The sequence below is a fragment of the Galendromus occidentalis genome, unplaced genomic scaffold (assembly GCF_000255335.2).
Source record: "Galendromus occidentalis unplaced genomic scaffold, Mocc_1.1 scf7180000077488, whole genome shotgun sequence".
Classification (NCBI taxonomy): domain Eukaryota; kingdom Metazoa; phylum Arthropoda; class Arachnida; order Mesostigmata; family Phytoseiidae; genus Galendromus; species Galendromus occidentalis.
In genome coordinates, this window is record NW_003805476.1 from 625,751 (window position 1) to 652,441 (window position 26,691).

At 52.7% G+C, this 26,691-nt stretch overlaps 3 protein-coding genes across 3 annotated transcripts in view; all 3 read left to right on the top strand.

The window, feature by feature from the left end:
* The first annotated feature begins 653 nt into the window (after positions 1-653).
* Positions 654-2,051, top strand: LOC100900501 (acetylcholinesterase-like). Its single transcript, XM_003746145.1, has one exon. The coding sequence runs from the start codon at positions 654-656 to the stop codon at positions 2,049-2,051; it is 1,398 nt and encodes a 465-aa protein (XP_003746193.1).
* A 1,069-nt stretch (positions 2,052-3,120) lies between these two features.
* Positions 3,121-6,103, top strand: LOC100900644 (acetylcholinesterase-1-like). Its single transcript, XM_003746146.3, has 5 exons — positions 3,121-3,985; positions 4,257-4,752; positions 4,960-5,109; positions 5,239-5,355; positions 5,944-6,103. The coding sequence occupies exons 1-5, from the start codon at positions 3,121-3,123 to the stop codon at positions 6,101-6,103; spliced, it is 1,788 nt and encodes a 595-aa protein (XP_003746194.3).
* A 13,331-nt stretch (positions 6,104-19,434) lies between these two features.
* LOC100900788 (zinc finger protein Lobe) overlaps positions 19,435-26,691 on the top strand; it is a 63,143-nt gene continuing 55,886 nt past the window's right edge. Inside the window, exon 1 of the mRNA XM_029112251.1 lies at positions 19,435-19,510. The gene's annotated coding sequence lies outside the window, so the exon portion shown is untranslated. The remainder of the gene's footprint in view (positions 19,511-26,691) is intronic.

Sequence of the window (26,691 nt, forward strand, 5' to 3'; positions counted from 1 at the left end):
GTTGCTTGCAAATCGGCGCCGTTGATTCTCTGGCCCGAGACGTTGTACGCGACTCTGAACAACCGCTCGGCGTGACATCTGCGAGGAATCGAACGCTCCCTCCAGCAACGAATTCGATAGAGAGCAGAGTTTACTTATCACAGAGGACGGGTTCGGCGAGGCTCGTCGTGGAAGATTCGGGGCCGACCCGAGAACCTCAACAACCCGGAAGCTCGGAGCGCCACGCGTCAGCTGTAAACACAGCGAGTGATGTCGGAGCAGCTGATGCGGATTCGACAGCTGAGCGGAATTCCGCAGAAACGCTGATTGTTCGGCGTAATTCAGGGGGAGAACCGATTAGTGTTCCGATCGTCAAGCCCATCGGACCTTCTCCGAGCCGTCAGAAAACACCCGAGTCTCTGGTGCGCCATCAGACCTCATCAAAAATGGAAGCGACTTCGCCCTCGCGGAATGATCCTGTGGACTTACGGTCAGATGAAACCATCAATGAGCTACTCCGGACATCTAGCGCCGCATTTGTCATCGAGACATCGACGCGACCTACAACCGGAGGCTCGTTTGTTACAGAAGCAATCGACTCTTCCCAGTCTTTCACAAATGTCGAGCCCACGCTTAACGACGGTCCGGGGCCTGACCAAGAAGAACCGATCACAATGCCATCACCCGAAGAAAAGACCACGACGTCTTCCGCAATTGACCAAGATTTGTTGAAAACGACCGAAAAAGAAGCCGAGTTCAATGTCATCGATTTTCCAGATGCACCAAAGGTCGTGTTGGCGCAGGGCGAAGTCGTTGGCTTGAGCATTGTCACTGCGAACGGAAAGATCCTTGACGCCTATTTCGGAGTGCCTTATGCCGAGAAACCCGTGAGGTTCGCTCGTGCCAAAGAGATCAGAGCGTGGACAGGTGTCAGAACGGCCTTCGTCGCGAGAGATCCGTGTCCTCGGAGAAACCCGGGAATCGTTATTGAATCGTGTCTGTACCTCAACGTCTTGAAGCCGCGAGGGAGCGAAAGCCTTCCTCTTCTCGTCTGGTTCCTCGGTGACGGCATGAACGGCGAAGAAGATTCTCTTCGAATGAACTTCTCTGCCTTAGCAGCCACCGAAAACATTGTTGTAATAACAGTGTCGTTCAGAGTGGGTGTTTTCGGTTTTCTCAATGCATCGCTGGATGACATTCAAGGAGACATCGGCATACACGATCAAAGGCTTGCGTTGGAATTCATCAATGAGAACGTAGAAGCATTCGGCGGCAGGCGAGACAAAATCACAATAGGGGGATTTGGCTTTTCTGGTTCCATCGCGGGTATGCATCTGCTGGACGAAACGGCTTCGCATCTCTTCCAGAGAATCGTCCTACTCTCGGGAACTCCGTTCATGTTGAACAGAAAAACGTTCAGGAATCCTCTCCATGAATTTCTACGGGTCGTGCGATGCGATGCTCTGGACCCAGTTGAAACTGTGGAGTGCATCAGGATGAAGCATACCTCCGAGCTGCACTCGGGACTGAACTTCGGTCCGAATTCCGGAGGCGGAACGAATCTTCCAGGTTATACTAGCGGGAATGCTAAGATTCGAGGACAACAAATCCTGCTCGGCTCGTACGCGTACAGCGGGTGGAAAGACGACACCGACATCAGGGAGTTTGTTTCGTCGAGAGATCCCGATTCAGACAGATTGGTCATGCTCAAAGAGGCTGTGGAGCTTTGCTTCGACTCGCCTATGGCTTCGGTGGAGAACAGGAACATTTTCCGCGCCTATGCTCCCTCGGCGCCGAATAATCTTCAAGGGAAGAATTTCGGACCCGAGATCCTCAGACTGATCGGGGAGATGAGACAGGATCTGCTGCATCGCTGCGCCAGCTATTTCTGGGCTCGAAATTCGGGTCTTGCGAATGAAATCTTCGTCTTCGAAATAGAGTTTTCGGAGAAGCCTCGGAGCGAGTTAAAATTCCTCCTGGATCCTTCGAATGACATCGACCGAAGTCGGAAGTCGTCCGATCTGAGCCGCGACGTCAGACAGCAATTGGTATCCTTCATCAGGGGAGGGTAAGTGTTTTCTGAGTATGATTCCGCAGGAGAAAAAAATAACGTTGTCCTGCAAACAAAAAACAACCGGTTGCGTGAGCGGACGATGAAAGGAAGAGCGCACAAAAGCTAGACGAAGACGCGTATGATGACGATGGGTCGGACACCGGACGGGCCGTCCAAGAACATTTCATTAAAATTTCCGAAGGTCACCTCGACTCGACTCGCCAAGGGAGGACCTGAGGCCGATCGATCGCAAGCAACTTTTGTTCCGACTCATTTAAATAATTTCCTCGAAAGAATCGACGCCTGTAGGGGAGGGGGGATTTCAACCTGGACAGCCGTGCTCATTTCGATCTCGCGTTGCCTTAGGGATATTTGGGATTATCGAGGATTCCGAGCGAATCCAGAAGGAAAGAAACTCGTTTCGACCTCTAGTCTCGTTCAGGTTTCCCGCGGGAAATCGAGCTACGCAATGCGAATATAAAAAATCATAGTCGTACTCTCGTCGCTCAGCTCGCGGAGAAGCGTCGGGGATTCCCGCAGACCGGAAGCGTTACGTACCTATAAATTCTGTCGGTCCGCAGACCGCTCGAATCAGTGTACCGTTAGAAAACGTTCTCTCGTCCCGCCAGGGTCCGTTTTCTGACCGAATCAGAGTCGATGAGAGCTTTTACATTCGAGGATTTTTCCTTCCCTCTCATGCACACCACTTACACCCTGTTCCACCACGAGCATCTGGCTGTGGGCGGTGGGTATAAAAATATGTCCTTGAACATCTTCTTCAGGAAAGGGTAGACTTTATCGCGAAAGCTGCTTCGGACGTGCAGATGATACACAAGTGTGCGTCGGAACTGGCAACTGCGATCCGAACAGTGATTCTGCCAAAACTATTCTTGATTTCTGAAAGCAAGCTCGGCGTGGACCGTGATGCTAGCGAAGCAGGTGATCTTCGCATGAGGTGATCGTGCAATCTTCGATTACGAGTCCGGAGGCGTTCAGCAGCGCACATGTGAACTCTACGGGAAGAAGACGCAGCGGAAGTGTCTGACTTTTGCGGCTCAAAGCGCGGCCGATCGCCTCTGATGCGCGAAATGGAACCCAAATCGATTTCTATTCTGGTCCTCTTGGTGCTGGCTGCGGCCGCGGCAGCCACGCAGCCGTTGCTGACAACTGTGACGGGGAAACTAATGGGAGTGAAAGAGGCGATTCACGGAAAAACTGTCAACTCGTATCTCGGGGTCCCGTATGCGGAACCTCCCACAGGTCAGAGAAGGTTCATGAAACCGATTCCCCTTCTGCCCACGCCCGGAGTGTTCAACGCGACTCGGATACCGCCGCTGTGCATGCGACCCAGCCGGATGGAGCTCAAAATGAGCGAGGACTGTCTCTACCTGAACCTCTGGATACCGAGCAAGCCCGACGGAAACCCCGAACAGATGAAAGCAGCCCGCGGGATGAACGTCCCAATCGTGGTTTATATACCGAGTTTTGATCAGATCATAATTCCGGACGGGGCCGAATTCGCCGCCAGAAACGACGTCGCCTTCATTTCGCTGAACTATCGCGTAGGTGCGCTGGGTTTCCTATTCTCAGGAAGTCCCGAAGCTCCAGGAAACGCGGGCCTATACGATATTCTAGAAGCCTTGCGGTGGGTGAAATTGAACTCCAGGCTTTTCGGGGGAAACCCCGGAGACATCACGCTCTGGGCCAAAGGAGAAGGTGCCGCCGTGGCCGCTGTTCTAATGACCTCTCCCATGACTAAAGACCTTTTCCAAAAAATCATCTTCGAAAGTGGCAGCGTACACACGAGCCGCAACTCCTTCAAAACGAATTCCGAGGCTGTGACATCTCGACTTCTGGTGAACGCGGGCTGTTTCAACTATTCGAAGACATGGGAGTCTCAAAGGGACGAAGCGATTCGTTGCTTGAAAGTGGTGCATCCCGAAGTCATCATCGGTGAGATTTCTTGTTCTGCTTCGATCCTGTCGTGGTGCAGGAATTTCTCAAAAGAAGGTTTCGGGTCATTCGAGTCAAGCACGATGATTATTTTTGTTTACGAGCCTCGCTCCGGCGGAAGAGCTCGTTTGGCATCGATTCCGGGAGCTAGTACGGTTGAGGGCACGCGAGCTTTCCGTGATTCCGTCAATTGACATACGGACCGATCGGTCAACAGACCCGCAAGCCTAATAGCACTCGTCGAATGAATGACTCATGTTGACTGTTTCAGGATCGCAAAACTTCGAGCCGGATGCTTTCCAGCCGGTGATAGGGGATTCGCTGATTCCCGACGAGCCCTTCCAAGGGGACAGACAGCACTTCACCAACCCGTATCAATTATTCATCTTGATGAAAGACGATGAATCCGATCCCACGCTCACAGATTTGCTCAGGTCGCAGCCCGGCTCGGTCGACACCACTTCCGATTGCAAGCACGTGTTGAGAACTTTCCTGAGGACTTCACTGAACATTCCTCTGAACTTCGTCGACAAGCTGCTGCTGCGATATAAACGAGACATTCAAGACGCGAGAGAGCTGTGCCGACAGGTCTTCACCGACGCCTATTTCATGTGTCCTGTGAAAATATTCGCCGACGTTCTATCCGGAATGCGAGATACGAGCAGCGTGCTTTTCGCCAAGAGATCTTCTTTAGTAGATGAGTTTGAGTTGAGCGGCGACGTAGACGAAAAACTACTGGATATTTTAGGGCGTTTTGTCAAAACCGGGTAAGAAAGCGATCCGAACATTGACAGACTCACCACAACAACACACTACGATATCAAATGCGGCATGTCGGATGTGGGCGTCGACAAGCGATTTGCATCGAAGGAATTCCATGAATCGTTGCGTGATTCCTGTGAGATTCCCTAGAAAGTTCAAAGCAGCCAGATGCTTTAGCTAGAAAGTCATAATTCACTTTGGTGAAATTTCAGCGTTCCGAAGATTCCCGGCAAGGACGTGGATTGGCCAAAATTTTCTTCCGATTCACCACAGGTCATATATCTGCAGCCAGGCAACATAACGGTCGGCCCCTTCGATAGAACGGAACTTTGTCAGCTGTGGGAGCCCTTCATTGTGAACAGGTGAGCGCGGATTCTAGCTGGCGCTCGAGATGTCGCTCTAGTAGGAGGGGACTGATGCTGAATTTATGCTTTCGAGTCCGGCTTGTCGAGCTCGAATCAACAAGAATCATCAGAGCATTTTTACCCCAGTCGAACCCAGAGCGACGAGGATGACGATATCGATATCGTGGCCAACCCAGAGAAAGCCGGCGAGACGAATTCCATGGTCGTCGCTACAACGAGTAAAACTGTGAAAGTCTCACATGCGTACGATTCGAATTTTACGATTCTCGCCTCACTCACTCAGTCTTCCTCTCCCACCCTAGACACTCGTGAATGTTTTTTTTCTGGCCGAGGAAGACACAATTAGAAGCTTCCTAGATGCAATATTTGCGCAACACAAGCCTTTTCAGTTTAGGAGCTGATTGTTGGAACAGCACTTAGACTCTGTTGGTTCTGATCCGTCGCAGCGGGCTCATCAGTTCCATCAGATCTTTGCGGACTTCTGTTAATATTTTCGAATACTTTTCGCTTATGCAGAATTAACGCCGCCAGAACCAACACTCCAGCTTCAATATGCGCTGTGATGCCATGGAACGCTTAGCCGCGTAGCTCCACGCGGGAGCTCGAGGTCGTCAGATTTCCTAGTTTCTTGGCTTTGCATCGATATGCTGTCCTTCAATCCGACAGGAATCAGCTCCTGTGCTACGCCTTCTCATGATAGTTTCTTATCTCATCAGAACCGACATACATTTGATATGAGCTCTCTTAGCGCACACGATGATCAAAATCCGAATTATTCCCGCACGTCCTGATGGATATAATTTCTAACATGCCATTCCAATCCCCCCCTAGGCCAACATCTCGTCAGAAATCAGCTAAACAAGGTCAATTGTCTTCGAACGAGACCCGGAACGGGGGTGGATCCACGGACGTGCACCACCTAGGATTGCTGACCGCTCTCTCGCTCTCACTCACTTGCCGATGGATGTGGACTCGGAAGACTTATCAATAGTTTCGTGGTGCGATAGTTGTAACTCGTTTTGTTGAGTTTTCGGGCGCATTGGAGCTCGCTTCCTCAGAAGGAATAAAATTCCTCAGAATCCCTCGGGAAAATTATCCTGATGAGCAATGGTTCTAAAAATTAAAGGCTCTTGGATGGCTGCGATATGTGGCGCATAAGCTCCCTGACGACAATACATCTGTTCATCGAATATCCGTCAATGCACAGTTTCAGCAGTAAAGCGACCACATAGAGGCCGAAGAGAGAGATCATAGGGTCCTTGACGACGGCGATGAACGTGGCGACGGATAGCGCGTCCGAGACTCCGAGAACTAGGCGTGTTCTTCCAAGAGAGCTTGTCCTCCGTACCCTGTGATTCCAATCGGAGGTTCCATTTCATGGGAATCCGCGGCGCAGACAGGAGGCAGCATTCCCGTCATGGTTTTCGTCGTTCAAGGCTCGGGAACAATACTCGATATGTAATACCGGCGGAATCGATTTCGGCTCTTGAAGTACTTGGAGCGCTCATATTTGATTACCGGGAAGGATGCGCAACAAATGATCAGGGGACCGATTGCCTCCAAAGAGACCTCTGAATTGCGACTCCGCTTTCAGACCTGAAATGATCATCCGGAGCTACGGGGAGCCGCCGCGCCGCGAGCTGAATGTCGTTTGCATGCTAGCGATAGCCACAGCTCCCCGTGCCTGCATCGATGTTTCCCTGAGCTCTTGACTTATGTGAGTTGAGGCCAGTTTGACGTCTCGAGATTTCCAGCAGCTCGCCTTTGCCTGCAGGAGTGAAACCGAGCAAGCGGCGGCTGAGCCGGGCGGGCTGTCTGCTCGGTGGCGGCGTAGGGCGAATATGCATGAGATAGGCAGCTCCCCAGAGAGCTCTAAATTACCCGCCATTCCTAGTCTGACATATGGCCTATGGAGCAGAAGTCCAGGAAGCTTCAGAAAGAGGGCAAATCAAGTCAATTTGATGAAGCCTAAAATTCCTCTCGCACTTTCGCCGCGTTTGTTTTTATGCGGACACGCAGGCAGGCACTCTTTCGCTGTGTGAGGGGGAAACGAGGCAAGAAGCTTGCCTCCTCCATGCCTTCCGTCTTTATCGGTCGGAGAACACTCGGTGGAGCGGATGAGGAGACGAGGAGCATATGACTACGTTTCAGGCCGAAAACACAATTCAAGAAATGCCCCAGAGCTTCGAACTCGTGCTCTCAACCGGCAGTAAGAGTTCCGATTCGAAACCAGCTCCTCCTTATTATGCTAGATTTTCCCAAGAAAAGAGGCTTATCGAATCAGTGAGTTGGAGCTGCTCGATAGAGACAGTCAGAAACCCGAAGAAGTGACCTCCATGTCATGATGGTGTGTCGATTTTATAGGCGGAGCTCAACGTTGTCCGCAAGGAAGAGTCGCTCCGTGAATTCCATTCACTCTTGCAGCATCGCTTCTCACGCGATATGCCGGGCGAATTTTATGCTCTTCTCCTCAGGTGGGATTTGGATACCGACGATCGGATGCCAATCCGGGATCATATCACTTTTAAGAAGGCATGGTGAATAAGTCAGTGAAAGAAACTTAGAAACTCGGATTTCCCTCCAGTCCACGGTCATCCGGGACTGTAAAATGACGAGAACATCGAATTCGGAGGCGTCGGATCATCTTATTCCAGTCAATGACAGCGGGATTCCTAGGGGTTTGCTGGTCAACAGGTGCGTGCTTCACAAAGTTGGTTAGTGCTGACTAAGGAGGCCCGAGAGCAGCTTCGGTCTCTCAGGAGAAGCCTGCCGGTCATAGCTAGCGGTGCTGCTGCTGCTGCCGCCGCCGCTCGTGGTGGTGCATACAAAATAAGAGAGAGAATTCTTTCCTTGCATCAGAAGTAGTAGAGGTACTTCGGAGACGATGGTGCACAGAACGGACCGCTGGCTGGGCTCCCTGACGGATAAACAGACGGTCTGACGGACACATGCGCTCGGGTGGAGGGAAGCTTCTGGCGAGTGGCTTGGCAAACGGTGGGATCGATCACAACTCCTTTTCCGTCTTCATTTGGTCTCTTCGTTCGGAGCCTGTACGTGCGTCGGGTACGGCAAGGGCCGAAAATTCGCTCAGTTACGGATCGCAGTCTGGGGACACTAAAGTGACGGGCGCCGCTGGTAGCACCGGGCGAAGCCCTGCGTCAGGCGATAATGCGCGAGTCTGAGATGAACCGCATCGGAATTCCTCATTCGGTTTCGACTTGAGCTCTATCAGATCTAGTTTCGGATCTCATCTTCCTCATGGAGGTCGGGATTAGAGTTTCCCGATCAGTGGGGCAGTCGAAAGGGCGGCGCGGCGCGTCTCGCACTCCTTACCTGCGCGGAGGGGGGGGGGAATTCCAAGGAGTGAAATTCTCGAACATATATTCTCGGAATGCAACTCATGGAGATTCGAGCAGCGGGGAATCCGCTCTGCAGTTCTGAGAGGAACGAATACCGTAAACATTCTGATAGACGGGCACCCTCTCATATATGGGCAACCTCCGATAGACCGGCAGGCTCTAGGGGCTAGATTAAATAGATGGGCAGTCTCTGATGAGCGGGCTTTTTTGAGGGAGCGAGCCCCGAGGAGTGCAAAACGTCTCGCGCCTTCTTCAGATTGGTTCAAGAAAGCATGTCAGAATAAAAGACCGAACTCCATCCCGTTGTTGGGGGACGGAAGAGACGGACTGTCCGGACTCTCTTTTATCATCGGGCAAGTCTCGGATTGTCGAAGAATGAACGGGCCTATTTTCCACTTGGAATATCCACGGTTGATCACACTTTTCCAGTGACCTCCGATCCGAGCACCTTCTGTGAAGGGCCTGAATGTTTGGAAATCGCCCTCTCCGTTTTGAGTCTGCACTCAAATGGAACTCTCACTTTCCAATGATGATATGCCTCTCATAATTCAATGCCCCCTTATTGAGTTGCGGCCACTTGTTGCCTTGATCGAGTCCCCGCGCGGAGCCGGCTGCATCTCTACTCTACTGAAACGTTGGGACGGCGGGCGTAAGGATTGCAGAACATGCCGCCGAGAGTGATCGATTCCGTAAATTTATGGACGGTCTCAGAAGTTCCGGGCTGTGTCAACTTCCATGACTCCTTGGTAGACGGTCTCAGCGGTGGCGGCGGAAGCGGCGGCAGAGGCTGCCGTACCTCCGTGGCCCCGGTGGCAGCAGAAGCAGCAGCATCAGCAGTCCTCACTCGACGGTCCTCCGCCTCCAAACCTCTGGTGGCCTTCCTGCGCGCATGCGTGCTTGGCCCCGGGGGGCGCTGAGCTCAACCCAAACAGAGAGGGGCTAGTTGAAGCACGAGGTCTGTACCTCCATTCGAAGACCAGCGTCCCTTGGAGCGGGCTGTGGAGCCGGATAGCGAATTCTCCATGAATGGAGTTTTTTTTGTGAGATGATTCTGGAAAACCAGCGAGCGTGAGTTGAGTGGGTATCAGTGGTCGGTACCTTGAGCGAGCGGACCATACGGAAAAAATGAGTACTGCACAGTCGCGGAGGAAACAGGCGAAGCCGAAATCTGTCAAAGGTAATAAACGATCTCAATTTACTCGTTAAACAATGCCCCTCGACGATTTCATACCGAGCGTGAGCGAATAGGTTAAGCCCCTCTCTGATCATGTGCTGACGGGAAAGCGTGGTCATGGCATGTGCCGTGCGTGATGGCATCCGTTTCGAGTGGATGGGAGTGAGCGCCTCTTGTAGCGAGCGCGGATGTACAGATGTCTGGCTACATGGATGGCTACTCCGTTGACTTCTTGAACGATGATCGTTCGACCATTCGAAAGCCTACGAGGCATAAGAAGCGGAGGCGTTCCGCCGCGACTGACACCTTCGGAAAACCAGAGTTGGCCGGTGTCTGGCGTTCGTCTGGCTAGAAATTTGAGCTTTTGATCGTTGAGGTGGAGCCGCTCATTTCAAGGAACAACAGTTTCAGACAGCTTTCGCGGTTTTCTATCTAATGCCGTCTTTTGTGTGATGGTGCTGCTGCTGCTGCCGCCGCTTCTGGTGCTATCGCCGGTGGTTGTAGTAGTTACTAAGCGACTAACCACTAGCTGGTCGAGTATTCAGTCGACGAAAAACACCGACCTTTCAAGCAACTCATAAGCCATGTGCGGCCGGCTTCCAGAAGAACTTCTCTCGCAGCCGCTGGCATCTCTCTCGTTTCCATGAAGGACTCCGGACCTTCTTCGGGATATGGCGGAAATCTCTTTGTTCCGAGTCCGGCACCCTAGTCTCGAGAAACCGACCTCTCGGAATAGAGAGTGTGTTCGCCAATTTTCGGACCATCTCATCGTAGCTCCGGATTTTCTTCGAGAAGGTGAACGAAGAATCATGAGTCTCCATTGGGCTCTTCGAAAAAAACGAAATCAAGATCTCACCGAAAATTGAAAGGTCCTTTCGTAAGTGAGAGTCGACCGAGCCGTCTCCCATAGTTGTCATTCAACGAGATTGATTGAACGGGATCACAACATGGATTATCCTGGATGCTCTTTCTATCGATGCTCGCATCGAGTCGTCGGTCTCTTTCTCTCACTTTCGAGCTCGGTGGAGAGAGAGAGTGAGTGAGGATCCAAACCTCACAGGAAACACCGGCTAGCTATCAGTGGCTACAATTGGCTTTGAGACTAACAATGTTGCTGAAGTCCGGATGCGCTTCCGACCCGAATACATCCTGGTGTCGAGAGCGCATTTTGACACCTTTTTCTGCATTCAACTTCGGCTCATAACTCAATTTCGTGCTTGTTCATTTTGATCCCTGCACAGTGAAACGACTGCATGTCTCGCCGGAGCATCCGAAGAGGATGTGATACGGTGCGCACTGTTTGATAACCGTATCAGATCTTCACTCTCCTTTCGAAGCACATCCCTCACCCATCCCCTCCGACTACTTCGGAATGCTGGAATTGTCATACCAGTATGCAGAGAGTCCCGAGTGTCTCTTGGGATTGAGAGGAGCTTAACAAAAAAAAGAGATCTCGGGAGGGAGAGATTTTTCCTCGATGATGAACTGCCCGCGCCGCCATCCCCAGACTTGTGGGTGGCAGGCAGGCAGTCACTCAGTCAGTCAGTCCGTCCGGCCGAGAGCGAACGAGTGGCGTACTCAGCCACCGTTCCCATCTAGCGATTGTCCTATTTCTGCCAACAAGAGGAAACAAATTATTATTTATTTACAGAGTCGATTTATTGCAAACGGTACCACTTCTCGCTGACGGCTTGTTTTGCCCATAATTCATCCGCGGTCGCTGGTCAATCCACGGGCGGCTTGACCGTTCTCTTTGGAGTTGGAGCGCTGTTCCCGCGCTCTCCGGCTCAGTGATCGTTCTTAAAATATTATCTTTCCGTTGAGCATGTTCCGATTATCCGCGGACGCGCGACGATCTCGCTGCATAACGACGGGAGACGGGGCGTCAAAACTGCGAGAGCGTAGCGTCTCGCGGCAGAGTTCGTGGAACCTATTCGGAAATACGAACATTCAACCAAGTGCGGGACTATCACTCGGACTCGGGGGAGAGAGCCGGCTCTCCCTTTGTAGGTTTGGTCCACTTTACTGACCCAGAATTTCAGCTGTTTTTGTCCTAAGAGTACGAGAGGATATCTGGTGAGCACGAGTGGCAGGGAGCCGAAATTGAGACTGCTGCGAGCAATCACTGAGGACACCGTCGCTGCTGCTGCCACCGCCGCCCTGGCTGAAGAATGAATGACCTTACTCTCGAAGGAAGTCTATGAAGTATGACTTATGGAAACGCGCCGAGATTTGAGAGCTGCGGTTTCCGCTGTCGGTGTGCCCTGTCCGATGATTGGTGAGCTTTGGACAGCGACTCCGAGACAGGAGCGACAATGATGCTGGTGGACTCGACACTTGAAGTTCTGTCTTGCTTGAGGACCACACACAAACAAAGAATCCTCAGAGTCGATCAGGGCTACAATGCACAGCATACGATCGTTTATGGATCAATAGATCATAGAACCATCGAGTGGGAAGAGTATTGCGTCCCTGGGGCGTTTAGCTAGTTGTGAACTTCTGCTGGAACTTCTGACCATCGATCGACTTTCTGGTCGATTGAATGAAATTCGTTGGAAGAAGCCTCCCGATGGGCATGAGACGGACTCACTCGATCGATGTATCGATCCGGCTTCGCATCTTAGGGTGGATCGATGTTCTAAACCGACACTGGTCCATGCGGATCTTACGGCAGCCACCGTTCTGGGAGCGAGAGTCGAAGCTGGGAGAAGAATTCAGACGGTAATCTCTCCGTCGGCTCAATGTGTGACGCTGTTAGTGTGCTTTAGTCGAAGCGAAAAAAATGGAACGGAAAAATCGCAGATCAAAAGTGACCGATGGATTTGGTTGTGGTGCTCTACGTCAGGAGCTCGCCTAGATCTTCACAACACAGTCGACTGGTCGTCGGGCTGTGTTTACGAGAGTAAAAACACCGCCGTTACGCTGGCGTGGGCCTGCGGCTGCGCTGAGCCCTCGCTTTCATCCTCAATTTGGAGCGAAACTTCAATCCTCTCGCTTAGGTGACGTTTGATTTGAGGATTCCGCGCACGGTAGTGATGTTTGTTTGAGTTGAAGAACAGAAAAAGCAACGTCTCACCGCAACACCGTCAGCTACGCCGCGGAGTTGCTTTGAAACGCCCACATGAGTCCATTCGATCTTTGACGCTTGAATGAAGAAATCGTACGCTGGCTCACACACACCCGCACACTCCACTGTAGTTGGCTTGGGATGCCGTCGGCTGCTCATGTCCCCATGGGTATCCATCTTATGGATTCCCAGAGTCGAATCACGGAATATTAGTCAGATTCCGGCGATGACGTATCCCATCCCGTCAGAAGGGATCACAAATCTTCCCCGAAAAACGATCGGCCGAAGCAATATTCGGGATCGCGCGTACTCTTCAGCGCTCCGTAAACGTACAGGCGAGACCTAAGGAAGCTCGTCGGTGATATTGATGTATCGGGAAGGCTTTGCGTGAAATGTTCAGCCGTTTCTCCCATGCATAAAAAGTCTCAATGAACGCACGAAACCGTGGACGTCTTCTATACCGAATGAATTTTCGGCGTCTCTTGATTCTACTCACAAAAAAAATTACAGAACCACTCGCCTCCTTCGAGAAGGTGACAAACACCCCGAGCAGAATTTTTTTGGTCAGAAGCGGCTTGTTCTTTGGCCTGTTCCGCCGTCTTCAGCGGTGCGGGGTCGGCTTCCGCTGGGAGATTTTGTTCAAGATCCAACTTCGAAAATTCGAGGGGAACTTACTCTTCCCGAGAGCAAAATTCATTCTCCGTCGTTTGTGCGCCGTGAAGGGAGGGGGATGGGGTAATTACGTATTATAAGTGAAAATCAATCGTCTAAATGATCTTCACCCTCGTCCATGAATTCTCTTCCGCTTACCGATTTTCTTCCGCGTTCTCAACCGATTGGGAGAGAGAGAGGCTCTCAGTTCGGAGTTCTTCCTGGTGCACTTGTGCCCACCAGTCCTCTTAATTCATCGGAGGTTGACCCCCTCTGGAATTCCACGAGAGAGCAGAGTCTACCGAGGTTTTAAGAAGCGGAACCGAATTCAACGCTCTTCCCGATTGTGTCGCGAGAAAAATTTGTGCCGATCGACACGTGATGCAGAAACATAGGAATCGTTTTCACACGACTTTTGATTCCATTATCTATTTTTTCCAGTCGAGGACGAAGATCGTTCAGCAGAAGATTCACCGGAGAAAATGGTGATCACCGTGTCGGCGGGAGATCTCGTGCTGTCCGAATCAGACATCGACGAAAACAGTAAGTCGAACGAACAGTAGCAGCCCTACTCGTTGTCCACCTCATCTCCGGTGCTACCTCCTCCCTGTTTTTGAGTTGAGCCTTTTTCTTCACTCTTCCACCCGTCGGTCTGTCCTGCGGACGATCCGTTTGCCGGTCCATTCGTTTCCTAACAGACAATGAGTTTGAAACAAAGTTCCTATACGGATAGGAAAGCAAGCGGCGTGTGAGCGAGCGGGCGAGCATTCAGAAACGTCTGCCGTCCGAACGGCGGCAAACATTGAATTTGAAACAAAGACACTGCAAAACAACAACGCTGTCGCCGACAACGGAACAATTGATTGCTTGCTCGGATGAACGGACAGGCGGTGGCGGGTGGTGATGATGACGACGACGCGGCGGTAAGAATCTTAGATTTCGTCTCTCACTCAGTCAGTCAGCCGACTTTTCTGTGGTTGCACAGTACGTGGAAGTTTGACTGTCAGTGACAGAAGCAAGTTACTTTGCCCGATGCATCTCTCCGGTCGCTATAGGAGACAGGGAAGAAAGCCGTTGAGGTCCATTGTGGTGGTGAGACCCTTCTGTCACGGTACCAGTAGGTTTTGTCAAGAAAAAAACTACTTCAAAGAGCGAGAGCAGCAGTCCACCGTGAGGAGAAGAAACTCGCTCCGATTTTTTGCATAGCTCCAATAATTTCGGGCTTACGCTTGCTGTAGGAGCCAAAGCCATCGAAGGGCTGTGTCGCTCTTTGGCTCGATTTCTGATCGGTGATCAGTGATCACACTGCCACCATAAAACTAAATCGCTCATCCTTCCGGATTCTCCCGCGTCTTGAACTGTCTCATAACTCCAACAGCTCTCTCTGTTCTGGAACCTCCCACCACCGCTGGTTTGAATGGCCAGAATTTTCATAAAGGAACAGTTGGGGACATTGATCGCTTAAGCAACTCTAAGGCTGAAATCCCGGTGTCGGATCTGGAGTCCCTGCGAGAGAGAAGAAGCTCCAGGAGATACTCAAGGGACCTCGAGCGATGCGGATTCCTCATGGGAAGGAGAAATTATTGGAAACCCCGAGGGTGGGAGAGAGTGATCGGCGTCCTCGAGAGCTCGAGGAGAGATTCTGGATTGTGAAATTATTGCTTTGCATAAGGATTTGCGGACCGGATTTTACTGAACTACATGAATGTCGCGAAGATACCGTCGAATTCGATCGTCTGCGGCATTTCGCATGTAGAATAGAACGAGGCCTTCGTTCGGGGCAGGAAGAACGCTTTGCGGTGATCCGAGTCTCTGCACTCTTCTCCCTGAGAATCGGAATTCCAGGGTGGAGCTCCGGAACCCGTTGCAGGCTTATTTCTGGCATGGAAATCAGGGCTCTCACGGTCATTATGGTTATTCAAACATTATCAGAAAATCATCTCTCGATCATCGACCGGGCTCCTTCCGACAAGGTGAACTCGCTTCACGGAGCCCAATCTACGAGAGGGCATTTCGCGTTGTGAAGGCTCCATGACGAGATTGAGCTCTGGTTGAACAGAGCAGGTCCCATCGTCAGAACCGTGGTACACGGAGCCTGGGACATTCCCTGACTGAGAACGTTCTTTGCTTTCGGTTCAGCAGCAGACGCGGCGAGTGCATTAGCAGTGGTCAAGAATGCACCTTGCCGATCCGCTGCTCGAATGAGTCTGTCATTCTCTCGATCTCGGATAGGAGCCGGGTGGCAAACGTAGAATTTGTCGACCCAGCCAGCAAGAAAGCCACCGACGACGAGGCAGAGGGAGGGAGCTCGCTCACTGTACCTTCATGCATGGTATAGCGGTCTCACGAGGGTTTGAGAGGAAACAGGGGACCTCGGCAGCGTGAATACGCGGCGGAAGTAAACTTTTTTGACGGCAGCTCTCCTGGTAGTTGATCTACTTTTTCATGATGCATAACTGGTCTCCAGCCGGAGACGACCTCTGGGACTCGCAATTTGCGATAGCCCTGTCCCAAGCGACGGCTACGACGACGGCGACGATAGCAATAACAACAACAACAACTACAACACGAGCCACACGAACAAAAACTCGACTTCTGACTACCGTATCCATAAACGTGGCTGCCACTCTCATTGTTGTTGCTGAGGTAGGAGTGATTCTGCTCCACACACCGCTTCTGGTTGCCGAGGATGACATCGTTGGTTCAGGTGGGAGGGGGTGTCACGGATGGGCCCGGTCGAGGACTCACGCCACGGGTCTTCGACACGAGAACTCAGAGCGTGCAAACTGTGCCGGTTCCCTTGAAGTCAAGGAGCTCCTCCTCCTTTTTCCCCGTCTAGCTGTCGTTGCCCCTGCTGCTGGAGAACTCTGTCGATCTCTCGATTCTGCTCTACCGCTCCCACCATTACTCTGGCGCAGCCAACTTCTATCCGACGAGCAGGCTGGTCTATCTGCTTGCATCTCTAGCCGCACCGTATTCTGTGACTGATGGTGATGATCGCTACTCGATGCATCTTTTCCTCCTGAGATGCTGCCGCTGCTACCGCCGCCACCGCTGCTCCGTCCCAAACGTCCCAGCTGATTCTCAGCGTCTGCGTCTTCCTCCCGATGCTGCTAGACTTTTTGCGAGATCGGCAACACGTGGGATTCGAGCTTAACCGTTCCCTGAGGTGTGCTGACGGAGAGGCTCCGGCAAAAGCATGCATGCGGCAGACTCCGGCTCCCCGTAGGAAGAGAGCTGGATATTCCTGGAAGGGGTCTCGGGACCGCAGTGAATTTCCCGAGCATGATCTTCGCTCTTCCATTGACGCTCTCTGTCCCACAGAGCACTGAAATGCCTGGATGCACGTACGGTATCGACGGCGAAACTAGGATTTCGACTCCGAACTCGAAATCCGGCGGTTCGGACTGCTGAGCTTCCCTTCGAAGCTCGAGCCGGAGGATTTTGAAAGCCTCGGTATTTGCTTTCCGTGGATAAGCATCTCCGCGATGGACCATCTGTGGGAAAGTTTCCCCTGATTCCCCTTCACACATCTCCCGTATTTCTCCTCCCGACAGGGTGGGAGATATCGGCGTCGTATTTATCGGACGTAGTCCGTATTTCCGTTCGCGAGTCGCCAGAGGAAGTCGTAGACAGGAGGGAGGCGCGGGAACGGGAAAGATTGATCAAGCGATGAAAGCTCAGAAACGTAAAGTTATTCTCAGAGAATCGCCCATTGATTGGGCAAAACCGTCCCGGCGATGATGAATGACCGCGCGGCCATGCGCTAAACAAGTTACCAAACAGAACAGATACATGTACGAAGGTGCTCGATCAATCTCGCTTCTTTCTGATGCTCGAAGCTTTAATTGATTTCGTGATTTCGCCTTCACTGAGGGTTGGCATTCAGCATTCACAGCCTTCCTTGCCGCTGTCGCTTCTCTTGTCGTTGTTTCTCTGGAGTTGGGACTTTGAGGAGGCTCTGCACGGAACATTGCCAGATTTTTCCTCGAGACCGGAATTGCGTCTCTTTCCATCAAATCTCATCAATCGATGAAAATCGATCGCACTCGAGGCCTGTCCACTCAAATGATTTGCTCGACTAGAGCTAGGACTTCTGAGTCCGGACGTGCGACTATTCGGCGATCACGCCATGGACGTGCACATCGCTCGTCAATTGTGCGCTCTTTTCCCAATTGCACGAGAGGAAAGAGGATTGGACAAAGATAACAAGGATCACCTTTCCCGGGAAGCGCGTAGATTTTCCGGTGAACTCCGGCGTTTGGGTACCGCGGGGTCGCCATTGGTCATTCGAACGCGGCTTAAAGCAGTCGGTAAACACATAAGACGGAATGTTTGTCGTCAGTAAAATAAACAGCCATCGCTTCCAGTGTGTTTCTGACTATGACCGCGAGTGAGATAATTGGCGATTGGCGAGATCGACCGACGGACCGGAGCACGCTCCATAGAGTGCCGCGTCGCTGGCCGGCGTTCCCGACGACAACGAGAAGTCAAACTTGTCGAGCCGACGTTTCCCGAAGGGTGTCGTGTTCAAGTCAGCCGGCTCTTGAGTTTTTGAAGGATGAGCGTGGAACATCAACATAACGGATTCTCCGCATTCCCCGAATGCGCATTTCTGTCGCCACCGGCACGACCGGAAGAGCACTTGTGCCTCAACGTCGCTCCTTCGGCGCTCCCTGCGACCGAGTCCTCCGGAGCTGCTCGCCACGGCCCAGAGGATGGTTGACGAAGACTTGTTGCTAGGAGGCAGCTCCGTTATCCCATTCCTGTCCCACGAGCGGTAGCGAGACATCAAGGTCGGGGATTCCCGCTCCGGGTAACCTCTCCCCAGTCTGCCGCACGTCTACTTTTGTTCACTCATGCCTCCTGCCGAGTGAGCGAAGAGTTATTCGGCACCCCTTCCGCGGGTTGCGAAATCGCAACAGGACAGACATCGATTCGAGAGGAGCGTGTTTATCGTCGCGAAAGAGAGAAACGAATGAAGTGTAGATAGAATTCGAAGGAAGACGCCGCTTGAAGTCGACTCTGACGGCGGTCGTGACTAACCGCGGAATCGTTGTCAAAATTTGGATTACATTGTTCTCGTACCTTCTAGCTGAACGCAAGCTGACAGACCGACCGAGTGGCAGGCCGGCCGGCCGGCCGGCCGGCTGACTGACTGTCTGACTGGCTAACTCCCTGACAGGAGGATGGATAGATGGATGAACGGACGGACGAGCGAAGGCACGGGCGAAAATCGAATATTTCTCGGTGGCTTGCGCTCATGGAAATTGAATATCATTTGTCAGAAACGTTCGAGTCAAAGCTCAGCTTCAACGAAAATTCCGCTCCAAGGCTTTTCAGCACTCTGTCAGATTCTTCTGCCGGTTCTTTCTCTTCCCATTGCGCTCCTCATCACAGTTCTGGTCTTTGGCGTCGAAGGGGGAAACTCGCTCGAAACCAGCGATCTATTTGTGATTCGCTATGTGAGACAGAGCGGTTAAATCTTCGGAGCGTTGACGGAAGCGTCTCTCTTCTGGGGAAAGGAAACGAATATTTCAGAAGCGTCGCGACCCATCAGTCTATTGTTGAAATTTTTCGAATTCTTCGAGCTTCTGCATCCTACCGCGGAGCTCACAGCGTTCACCCATATCTCTCAGAGAGTCTCCTCGCGGGGAACAAAAGTATAATACATGAGATCCCCCCGATTGAGGAGATTGATCCATTCTCCTTCAAATTCGGATTCACGCTCAATTATTATCGAAACCGTTCACCGGAATGATTTCAATCAATTCTCGTCGTCACGGCGCAGCGTCTTAAATTACTCCCCGTGGAACCGAACGTGGTAATGGGGAGAGAAGAGACCCTGTGTGTATCGAACGGAAAAATCGGGATATCGGCCGCTAAAGCATAAGGGAACAGACATGAAGGTAGCAATGAAGAAGATCTTCAATCTGGCCTAGCGGCGGAATAATACTGAAAACGAGTGCTCTCTTTCAGATTCAAATCTTTCTATGCGGGATCCTCAAGCTCGATTGCGTCCGCTGGACGTCGATCTAGGCGCGATGTCCGTATTGAAAGCGAATTCGGTTAAATGTGATTCGTGTGGACTCCTCTGCCACAACTTGGACGATTTCATCGAGCACCGGAACACGGAATGTCGTAATGGTAAGACACGACTTCTTTTTTAAGCTTCCTCAGGGTCTCCGAACATGCACAGCTGAAGTTCCTGCTCGACTCTCGAGCTCCAATCAGCGTGGAGCTCCGGCACCAGATTGAAGTTGACAGGGGGAAGGGCCTCCAGAGGGAGCTCCTCCGCGTCTTATTCGATGCGGCTGCGAGCCATTGGAGGGATCCAGACGTGATAGCTATCGTCGCTAATCATAAGAGATTATCCCATTTTGCTACATTGTACGCTACGTCTGAATGCCGAGTCATCATCATTTATCGCAATGTCATATATTTTTGATCTAGCCGCAAGGTGTGTTGAAACTTAAGGTCGAGCCCGGGTCAACCATCCTGGGTTAACTCAGAAACCGACATCGCAGAGTTGAGACCTCGAAAGATGATCCCAGGCGCGGTGTCTGATACACGCACGCCAGCAATCGGCATAGAACGACTTTTGTTCGTCGTCTTTCTGTTCTTCGGGGCCTTGTAGATTGAGCAAAGGATGCGAACTAGTGCATGGCAGGCTCGGTCGGTCGGACGCCCGCTCGCTCGGTCTGACGCCGAGGGACCAGAGCTAGGGACACGGGCCCTGGGGAGCTGTCCCCGAACGCGTGTGTTCGGCAGTCGCCCCTTCTTCCCTCCGGCATCTCCTCTGTACCGACCGACCTACTCATTCACTCACACACACACACAAACCAGCCGACCGACCAACCGACCATCCAACCAACCGCCAACCGACAGCAGCACCAACTCACATCGGAGCCGCCACCAGAGGGGCTGGCTAGCTATATAGGCTGCTAGCAGTCAGTCAGTCAGCCCGGCAGGCAGGCGGGCGGCCCACCCTTCAGGGACCTGAACAATTTACTCTCTTGGGAAATGATTTAATGAAACATTTTGCCACTAACTCTGGCTCCAAGCCTCGGGAGAACTCGCGAGGTCTTGGAAATTTGTTAACGTTCATTGGTTAAGCTAAAAATTGACGTGACCGATTGCTCCTTTTTTTCGAGCACCTGAGCGCCCCCGAGTCGCCCGCACTCCGAGATGTTCGACCAGTCCGCGAGCTGCGGGTGAGCCCGCCCGGCTCACAAGCCTCCGTCTCCCGGTCCCTACGGACCTTCTGACAGGTGGAAGGATGCGCTGAGACCTCGACCGAGGCCGTGTGTCCGTTCCGGCCGACGGAGGAACGTTTTTTCCGTTCGTTCACATATTCAGACGTAGACTTCGGGGAAATCACTCTGAACGGACAACCGCCATCCATCCAGCGAGAGGAAGCGGTCGATCTCCCGTGCGGGCCGGGAAAGTCCGACCATCAGCAACACTTTTGAGCATCGAGCTCTCATTTCAAAACGAGGCGATCTCGCCATTGTTGGAACTCGATGGTCCGGTGATGTTTCGACGGATGCCGTCTGCCTGCAGCCCACGTGAAATCCTACCGCATACGAACGTAAGAACACGGCGCGCCGGTGCATACAGCACACATATGCCCTCTAGCTGATACCGAAGCGGCGCGTACGAGTCCCCGGGGATATTCCAGCTTGGCGGGGGTCATGGCTCGGAGTGAGAGAGAGAGACAAGGGAGGGGGGTTACGACGAGAGCGACCGGGAGCGAGCACCACAAGGGATATTCAGCCGTATGATGCATCAAATATGTACGCGTCCCGATTCGAGTCCAAAGTTCTACTTCCGTGCACTGGGCCGCCCGGTTTCTGTCTCTGAAGTCGACTGATTTCGATCGAGGTTTCATCCCCATTTCCCCCCGCTCCCTAGGCCGCTCACTCCCCTCTAGAGCCCTCGATCTTCGTTCATTCCACGTCAGCTGTCCTCCGTGGCCATTAGCCGTTCCGCCATCTTGGACTGGAGCAAGTCGTGGAAAGCGAACTATAAAGGGAGGAACTCCGGAGCCGACCGACGCGCGACGAAGGATACGATGGGGGTTAGGGTGGCACATCGACAGAGGCTCAAAGGGGAGATGAAGGCGCACAAGGGCGGATGGGAGGGCGGACGACGTTCGGGTCCCTAGAGGCCTGTGCGACGTCGGTCTCTCAAGGAAACGACGTCACTCGGAGCGAGGGACTCGGCTTCCTGGCACGCAGGCAAGCAGACAGACAGGCAAAGCCTGCGGGGTTAGCGGAAGAGCAGCCCGGGCAACTCCCTTCCTTCTCCCCTGCTCCAGGGAGTCGGTAGTCCGGGAACGGGAATCTGTAGGAACTGAATAGCGAATCGGAGTTCGGATGAGTCGCATAAGTTCCGTCGCTCGACGTCGAGCTCGGGAACGCGGGCGGGATGTCCAGAGAGCCACGGTGAGGCTATCGTCGAGGTCGAAGCAACAATTCGTAGCAAATCGCATCGGGAACAAACATGGAGATTCGATGAGGGAGGTCCGGATCTCCTCGAGGGAAGCTCTAGGAAAAAGCATGCGCAAGGTCACGCGGGGAGCAGGAAAGAGGGCTCTATTCGTGGTTCACCTTGCGTGTACACCACGCGATCGGCACCGTCCGGATAGCGAGGAGGCAAGAAAGAGAAAAGAAGCGAGAGTGGGCCAGAGCCGGATAGATAGAGAGAGAACCAACCATCTAGAGATACTACTACTGCACTCGTGGGAGCCATTTTTCCAAAACTCTTTTCCCCGCTCGCTTCTTCAGAGCTCTCTTTTTTCGTTTTTTTTCTTTTTCTCTCGCCGCTCTCATCCCTTCTACACGAAGCAACCACGAACCAATAGATGGACATCACCACCATGGTTCATCGGAACATTTTTCGTCCCCTCTACGATCATCCGCCCCTTCGGTTTTCGCGGTTATGACGAACGTTCGACCTCCCCCGCCGCCCTCGTGACCCCTTCCCCCCTCGAGCTTTCTTACGCGCCCTGTTGCCGTACCCGTATTCCCCGACGCCTTCCATCGATTTCTCCGATGGTGAGCCCCAGCCTGAGGTCTCTCATCCATGGGAAGCTCCTTCGGTCAGGGCTTCGAACTTCCTGCTCGGAGAGTACGGTTCCGTTTGTTCCCCGAGGAGAGCTGCGGAGAGCGGAATGGGAATCGCTATCCTTCCAGACGAAGAGGTAGATATTGAGCGGAATTTTCGTCTGATGGGATCGTTCTCATCCCGGGAACTTTGTGCTCTGAAGGTCGATCGGAATAACGGCGAACTCTTTTCTGCAGCGGGCGTGCGGATCCGTTTATTTATCGCGTTGTTTCCTGTTTGTATATTGATCAGTCGGACGTCTATTCAGACTCGTCGGTCGGCAAATCTTTGATCACTTGCAGAGGGAGGATAGGCGACCGAAACAAATGAACGAGACCGATCGCTTCCGAGAGAGTTGAATCGGATCGCTAATCATCCTCCCAGGAAACAAGGCTTATATTTATCTAGCGGAGCCGAAGCAAGTAATCCGTACGAATAATGATTCTACAAAGAGCTTGAAACAATTCCGAAACTCCCCTCTCATCGCGAGCATGCGAACATGACACCCATAAATGGGACGCAGACAAAGCACGTCGGTAACGGATACCGAAGGATGTGGGGAACGGATCGAAGCGAGAAAAACTCCGGGGAATTTTCGGAGAAACCAAAGAAACTAACGGTGGTCGGAGCAACGGATGAAGGGACGAACGGAGGATATGTCGCACCTTTGTTCTTAAACAACATCGTCTCTCCTCTTCACTTTCATCCGATGGCCTCCCCTGATATATTTCGATCAATTCCCAAGAGTCGAGCACATTTGCAGTGAAAGAGTAGCTCGAACATAGAAGCTTCGAGGCTTACCCACTACGCCGCCCGCCGTCGGTCCCTCGAGAGGTCCCCAGGGTAGTGGTGACACCGGCTCGACCGAGTCTCAGTCAGCTTGACTCTCCCACCACCGCCGATGCCGCTGCTGCCATCGATGCCGTCGCACGACGTCCTGTGCGGAACTTGACCCTCGTCCTATAGACCTATCGTCGATATGGATCGGTGGGTGCCCCGTGACCGGCACGTTCGAACCTCCGAAAATTTCCATTGACCCGCAAACGATGTCCGGAAAACAACTCTGGTCTGATCCGCCGACCGTGGATATCGAAAACCAGAAAGAGCGAAGTTCGGCGGAACGACTCCGCTGAATTATAACGTGTCGAACCGTGAACGTCAGCCTTCTGGTGGGACGCCAAATGTCTGCCGGCGTGCCGGGTAAGGAGACGTTCCTCAGAGACCCGTCGAGGACTCGGAGCTCATTAGCGCGGTCTCCGGGAGGACTCCTGCGAGGACCTTCGTGCGTCTAGCGCTACTACTCTTACAGTGTACGGCCCTGAAGGGCCCTGGTATCAAAAGGGATACGACTAAGGCACAAGGCACACTCATAAGGCAGCTCCCAAGGGAGTCAGTCTGTCCGTCCGTCCGTCCATCCGTCCATCCGTCCGTCTGTCCCTCTGTCGGTCGGGCGTTCGTTCGTCCGCCCGCCAGCTCGCTCGACCGGCCCGTCGGTCTGTGCTTCTGTCCTTCTGTCGACTACGCTGGAGAAGGCCCCGGCCAGCCACCCGATCGACTGGCTAGTAGTATGTGAAGCAGGCACCAAACCTCTTCCCAATATAGCCATCCGTGTGCTGTTGGGAGGATTGGAAGACTCGGCGGTTGCAGCAGCAGCAGCAGCAAAAGAGGGGATGGGAACGGAAAAGGAGCGCTCAAGCCTTGCGCTCCTCCGGCCGGGTTTCTGGTCTCCAGAGGATTCTATCCGCTTTTCCGCCGTGGCTCTCGCTGCCGCTGTCGGAGACGACGACAACGATGGGGGCGTCGGCGTCGTCTTCTCTCGAAGACATGATGCCAAGCGCCAGCGACGGCGGCCCTGACTAATTGAGACAACTGGTGTCCCCGCACGGAACTCCTCCATGTTGGATGCGAATATTCATATTCCGAGAAGTGCTCTCAGTACAATTAAGGGATATTCTCTGAGTTCCGATCGATAATCATCCTGGATCATTGGCTGTGAGCACAGAGCTGCAAGCTCGATTTCTGCGTATTTTTTCGTGGTCCGTACCAATTCTGTGAGTTCAATTCATCTTCGATGAATCCGTGGGAATTCCTGATTGCTCGGCGAATGCCTTGCTGTGGGCATACCACTCGTCCCCCTCGTTTGAGGGACTCCGTGGGATTCATGGAATTCGGACTACCGCCCAACTTCGATGAGTCGAGCACGTGGCCCAGACCGGTGTGCAGTGCGTGTTTTTCGCTGTTTACGCGATCGTCTGCCGCATTCAAATGCCGCTACCTCAGGTCACTGGTTGGTTTTCCCGATCACCAGCGTAGGAGGCGGGGCGAGCGAGTCGTCGACGATTTCATAATCGTTCCGATTGTTCGTACTGTCGAGTCTGATTGAAAACATGTTGTTGGAAAGAAATGTCATGGCAAACTCGGAAGCCGCGACGAACACTTCGCGACCGGAACATAACAGTGTTCGGCTGGCTTGGAGCAGAGAGAGCGCCCGAGTTCCGACAAGCCATTCATTCTTCTTTTGAGACCCCACACACTCCAGAATACTGCGGAATTCACCGACGAGACGGTCGATGGTCTCGTTTTCACGTGCAGGTTCCCACAGCTCTGCTTACATAGACTCGAGCGGCAAGTCGCGACTGGAAATGCGGAAGACGACCGATTCCTGCGGAGACCGCGCGGGTCCAGCTCCGGTACCGAAATTCCGAGGAATCCAGTCAATCGAATGGAGATGATTGGCTTCCGGAACGAATCCGAGTCTCGTGACGGCCCCATGATCGCGAAGTTACCAGGGGGAACGAGATTCATCGCGGATTCTTCCAGAGGAAACAGGAAAATTCGAGAAGATGGGCAAGATTTTGTTCGGTGAGTCGACGAAATCGGTGATCAACCGAAACGTTATATGGGTCACTCGTTTTGTTGGTGACCTGTGGTCGAACACAAGCTGGCTCGCTTGGCAGTTAGGACAATTAGTGGAGGGTTTGAACACAAATGGGAGTACGGCGTGCCGGCCGGCCGATCGCTTGCGGGACAGGCCGACGAGTCGCCGGTTGGATCGACAGACGAACAAACGAGCGGGCGGGCGGGCGAACGATTTTGAGTGCGCGGCTTTTTAACACACATATTGTGATGCAGAAGGAGTCAAACGCGATCAATGGCTGACCCTCCGCTGTCGTTCCGAAGCGAGCCAAGGAAGCTCCATTCAAGTGGGCATCGTTCCGTGAGTCCGTCTGTCCGCGGTTTGTGGAACGATAGATTCATCGCTCGCTCGCTCGCAGACACACGAACAGACGGACGGTGGACGCGGCGGCAATAGTCGTCCGAGTAGTTGTCATGCAAATCCAGAACTTAGACTCCCGATCGCGCGCCATAAGTGTGCCTTCGGTTGTTGCTCAGTTGATTAGCGGCGTCATTGTCGTCATCGTGCGTAGACGACGTTGTCGTTGGTCGGTCACTCATGGAAATTGAGCTGCGAAGAGGTGTTTTCTCTTTGTGAGTCCGGCGGCCGACCCACCGACCGGCTCATAGTTACGTTGGTGACTTTTAAATTTTAGCGCTAAACAGTCGAATTGACGCGACTCGCTGCTTGACTGACTGCATTCACCAACGGATGACTGACCGCGTTCGGCACACGCTGACCCTTGTCGAAAGAACTCTTCCGATGATTTGTAGAGCAGCTGGTCGATGCGGAGGGACATTCCTTCCTCAATTCCCCTATATATCATCATCTCCGCCACCGCATTTTTTTGAGGCTCGAGGAGCACGCACGAGACGAATTATTTGCAAGTCATGGACTGGGAATCCAAAAGTCAATGGGTCCGAGGGTTTCCACATCTTCATATTTCGCGGGACCGAAATCTAACGACACTTGCCTCTCCTCGCCCGTCTGGAGAACCTTCACGCATGTTCTGTATTTGAATCCTCTTCAAGCTTACCCGGAGCGATTCGTCCATGTGCTGTTGCAGATGATTGGATCGAAGCGAAAATACAGATTTGAATGACACGAGATCGATCCAGAGGGGAAATGTCGGCTCGGTGATTTCTCGATCAGAATCAGAATTCCTTTTCACTGAATCATTGCTCGTAGAGAAACGACCTTCCCGAAAATTTGATCTCATTACAGTCAGAGCACATTGCATCGAATTCGCAATTCTTAGCGTGGAGGGCGACGATCGAGATCTCCGCTCTGCTACACCGCATAGATCTATCCGAGACTTCAGTGA

Coding starts and splice junctions, on each gene's coding strand:
- LOC100900501 (XM_003746145.1), top strand. CDS start 654: ATGCCATCACCCGAAGAAAAGACCACGACGTCTTCCGCAATTGACCAA.
- LOC100900644 (XM_003746146.3), top strand. CDS start 3,121: ATGGAACCCAAATCGATTTCTATTCTGGTCCTCTTGGTGCTGGCTGCG. Junction 4,753..4,959: donor GGGCGTTTTGTCAAAACCGG/GTAAGAAAGCGA, acceptor GTGAAATTTCAG/CGTTCCGAAGATTCCCGGCA. Junction 5,356..5,943: donor ACTGTGAAAGTCTCACATGC/GTACGATTCGAA, acceptor ATCCCCCCCTAG/GCCAACATCTCGTCAGAAAT.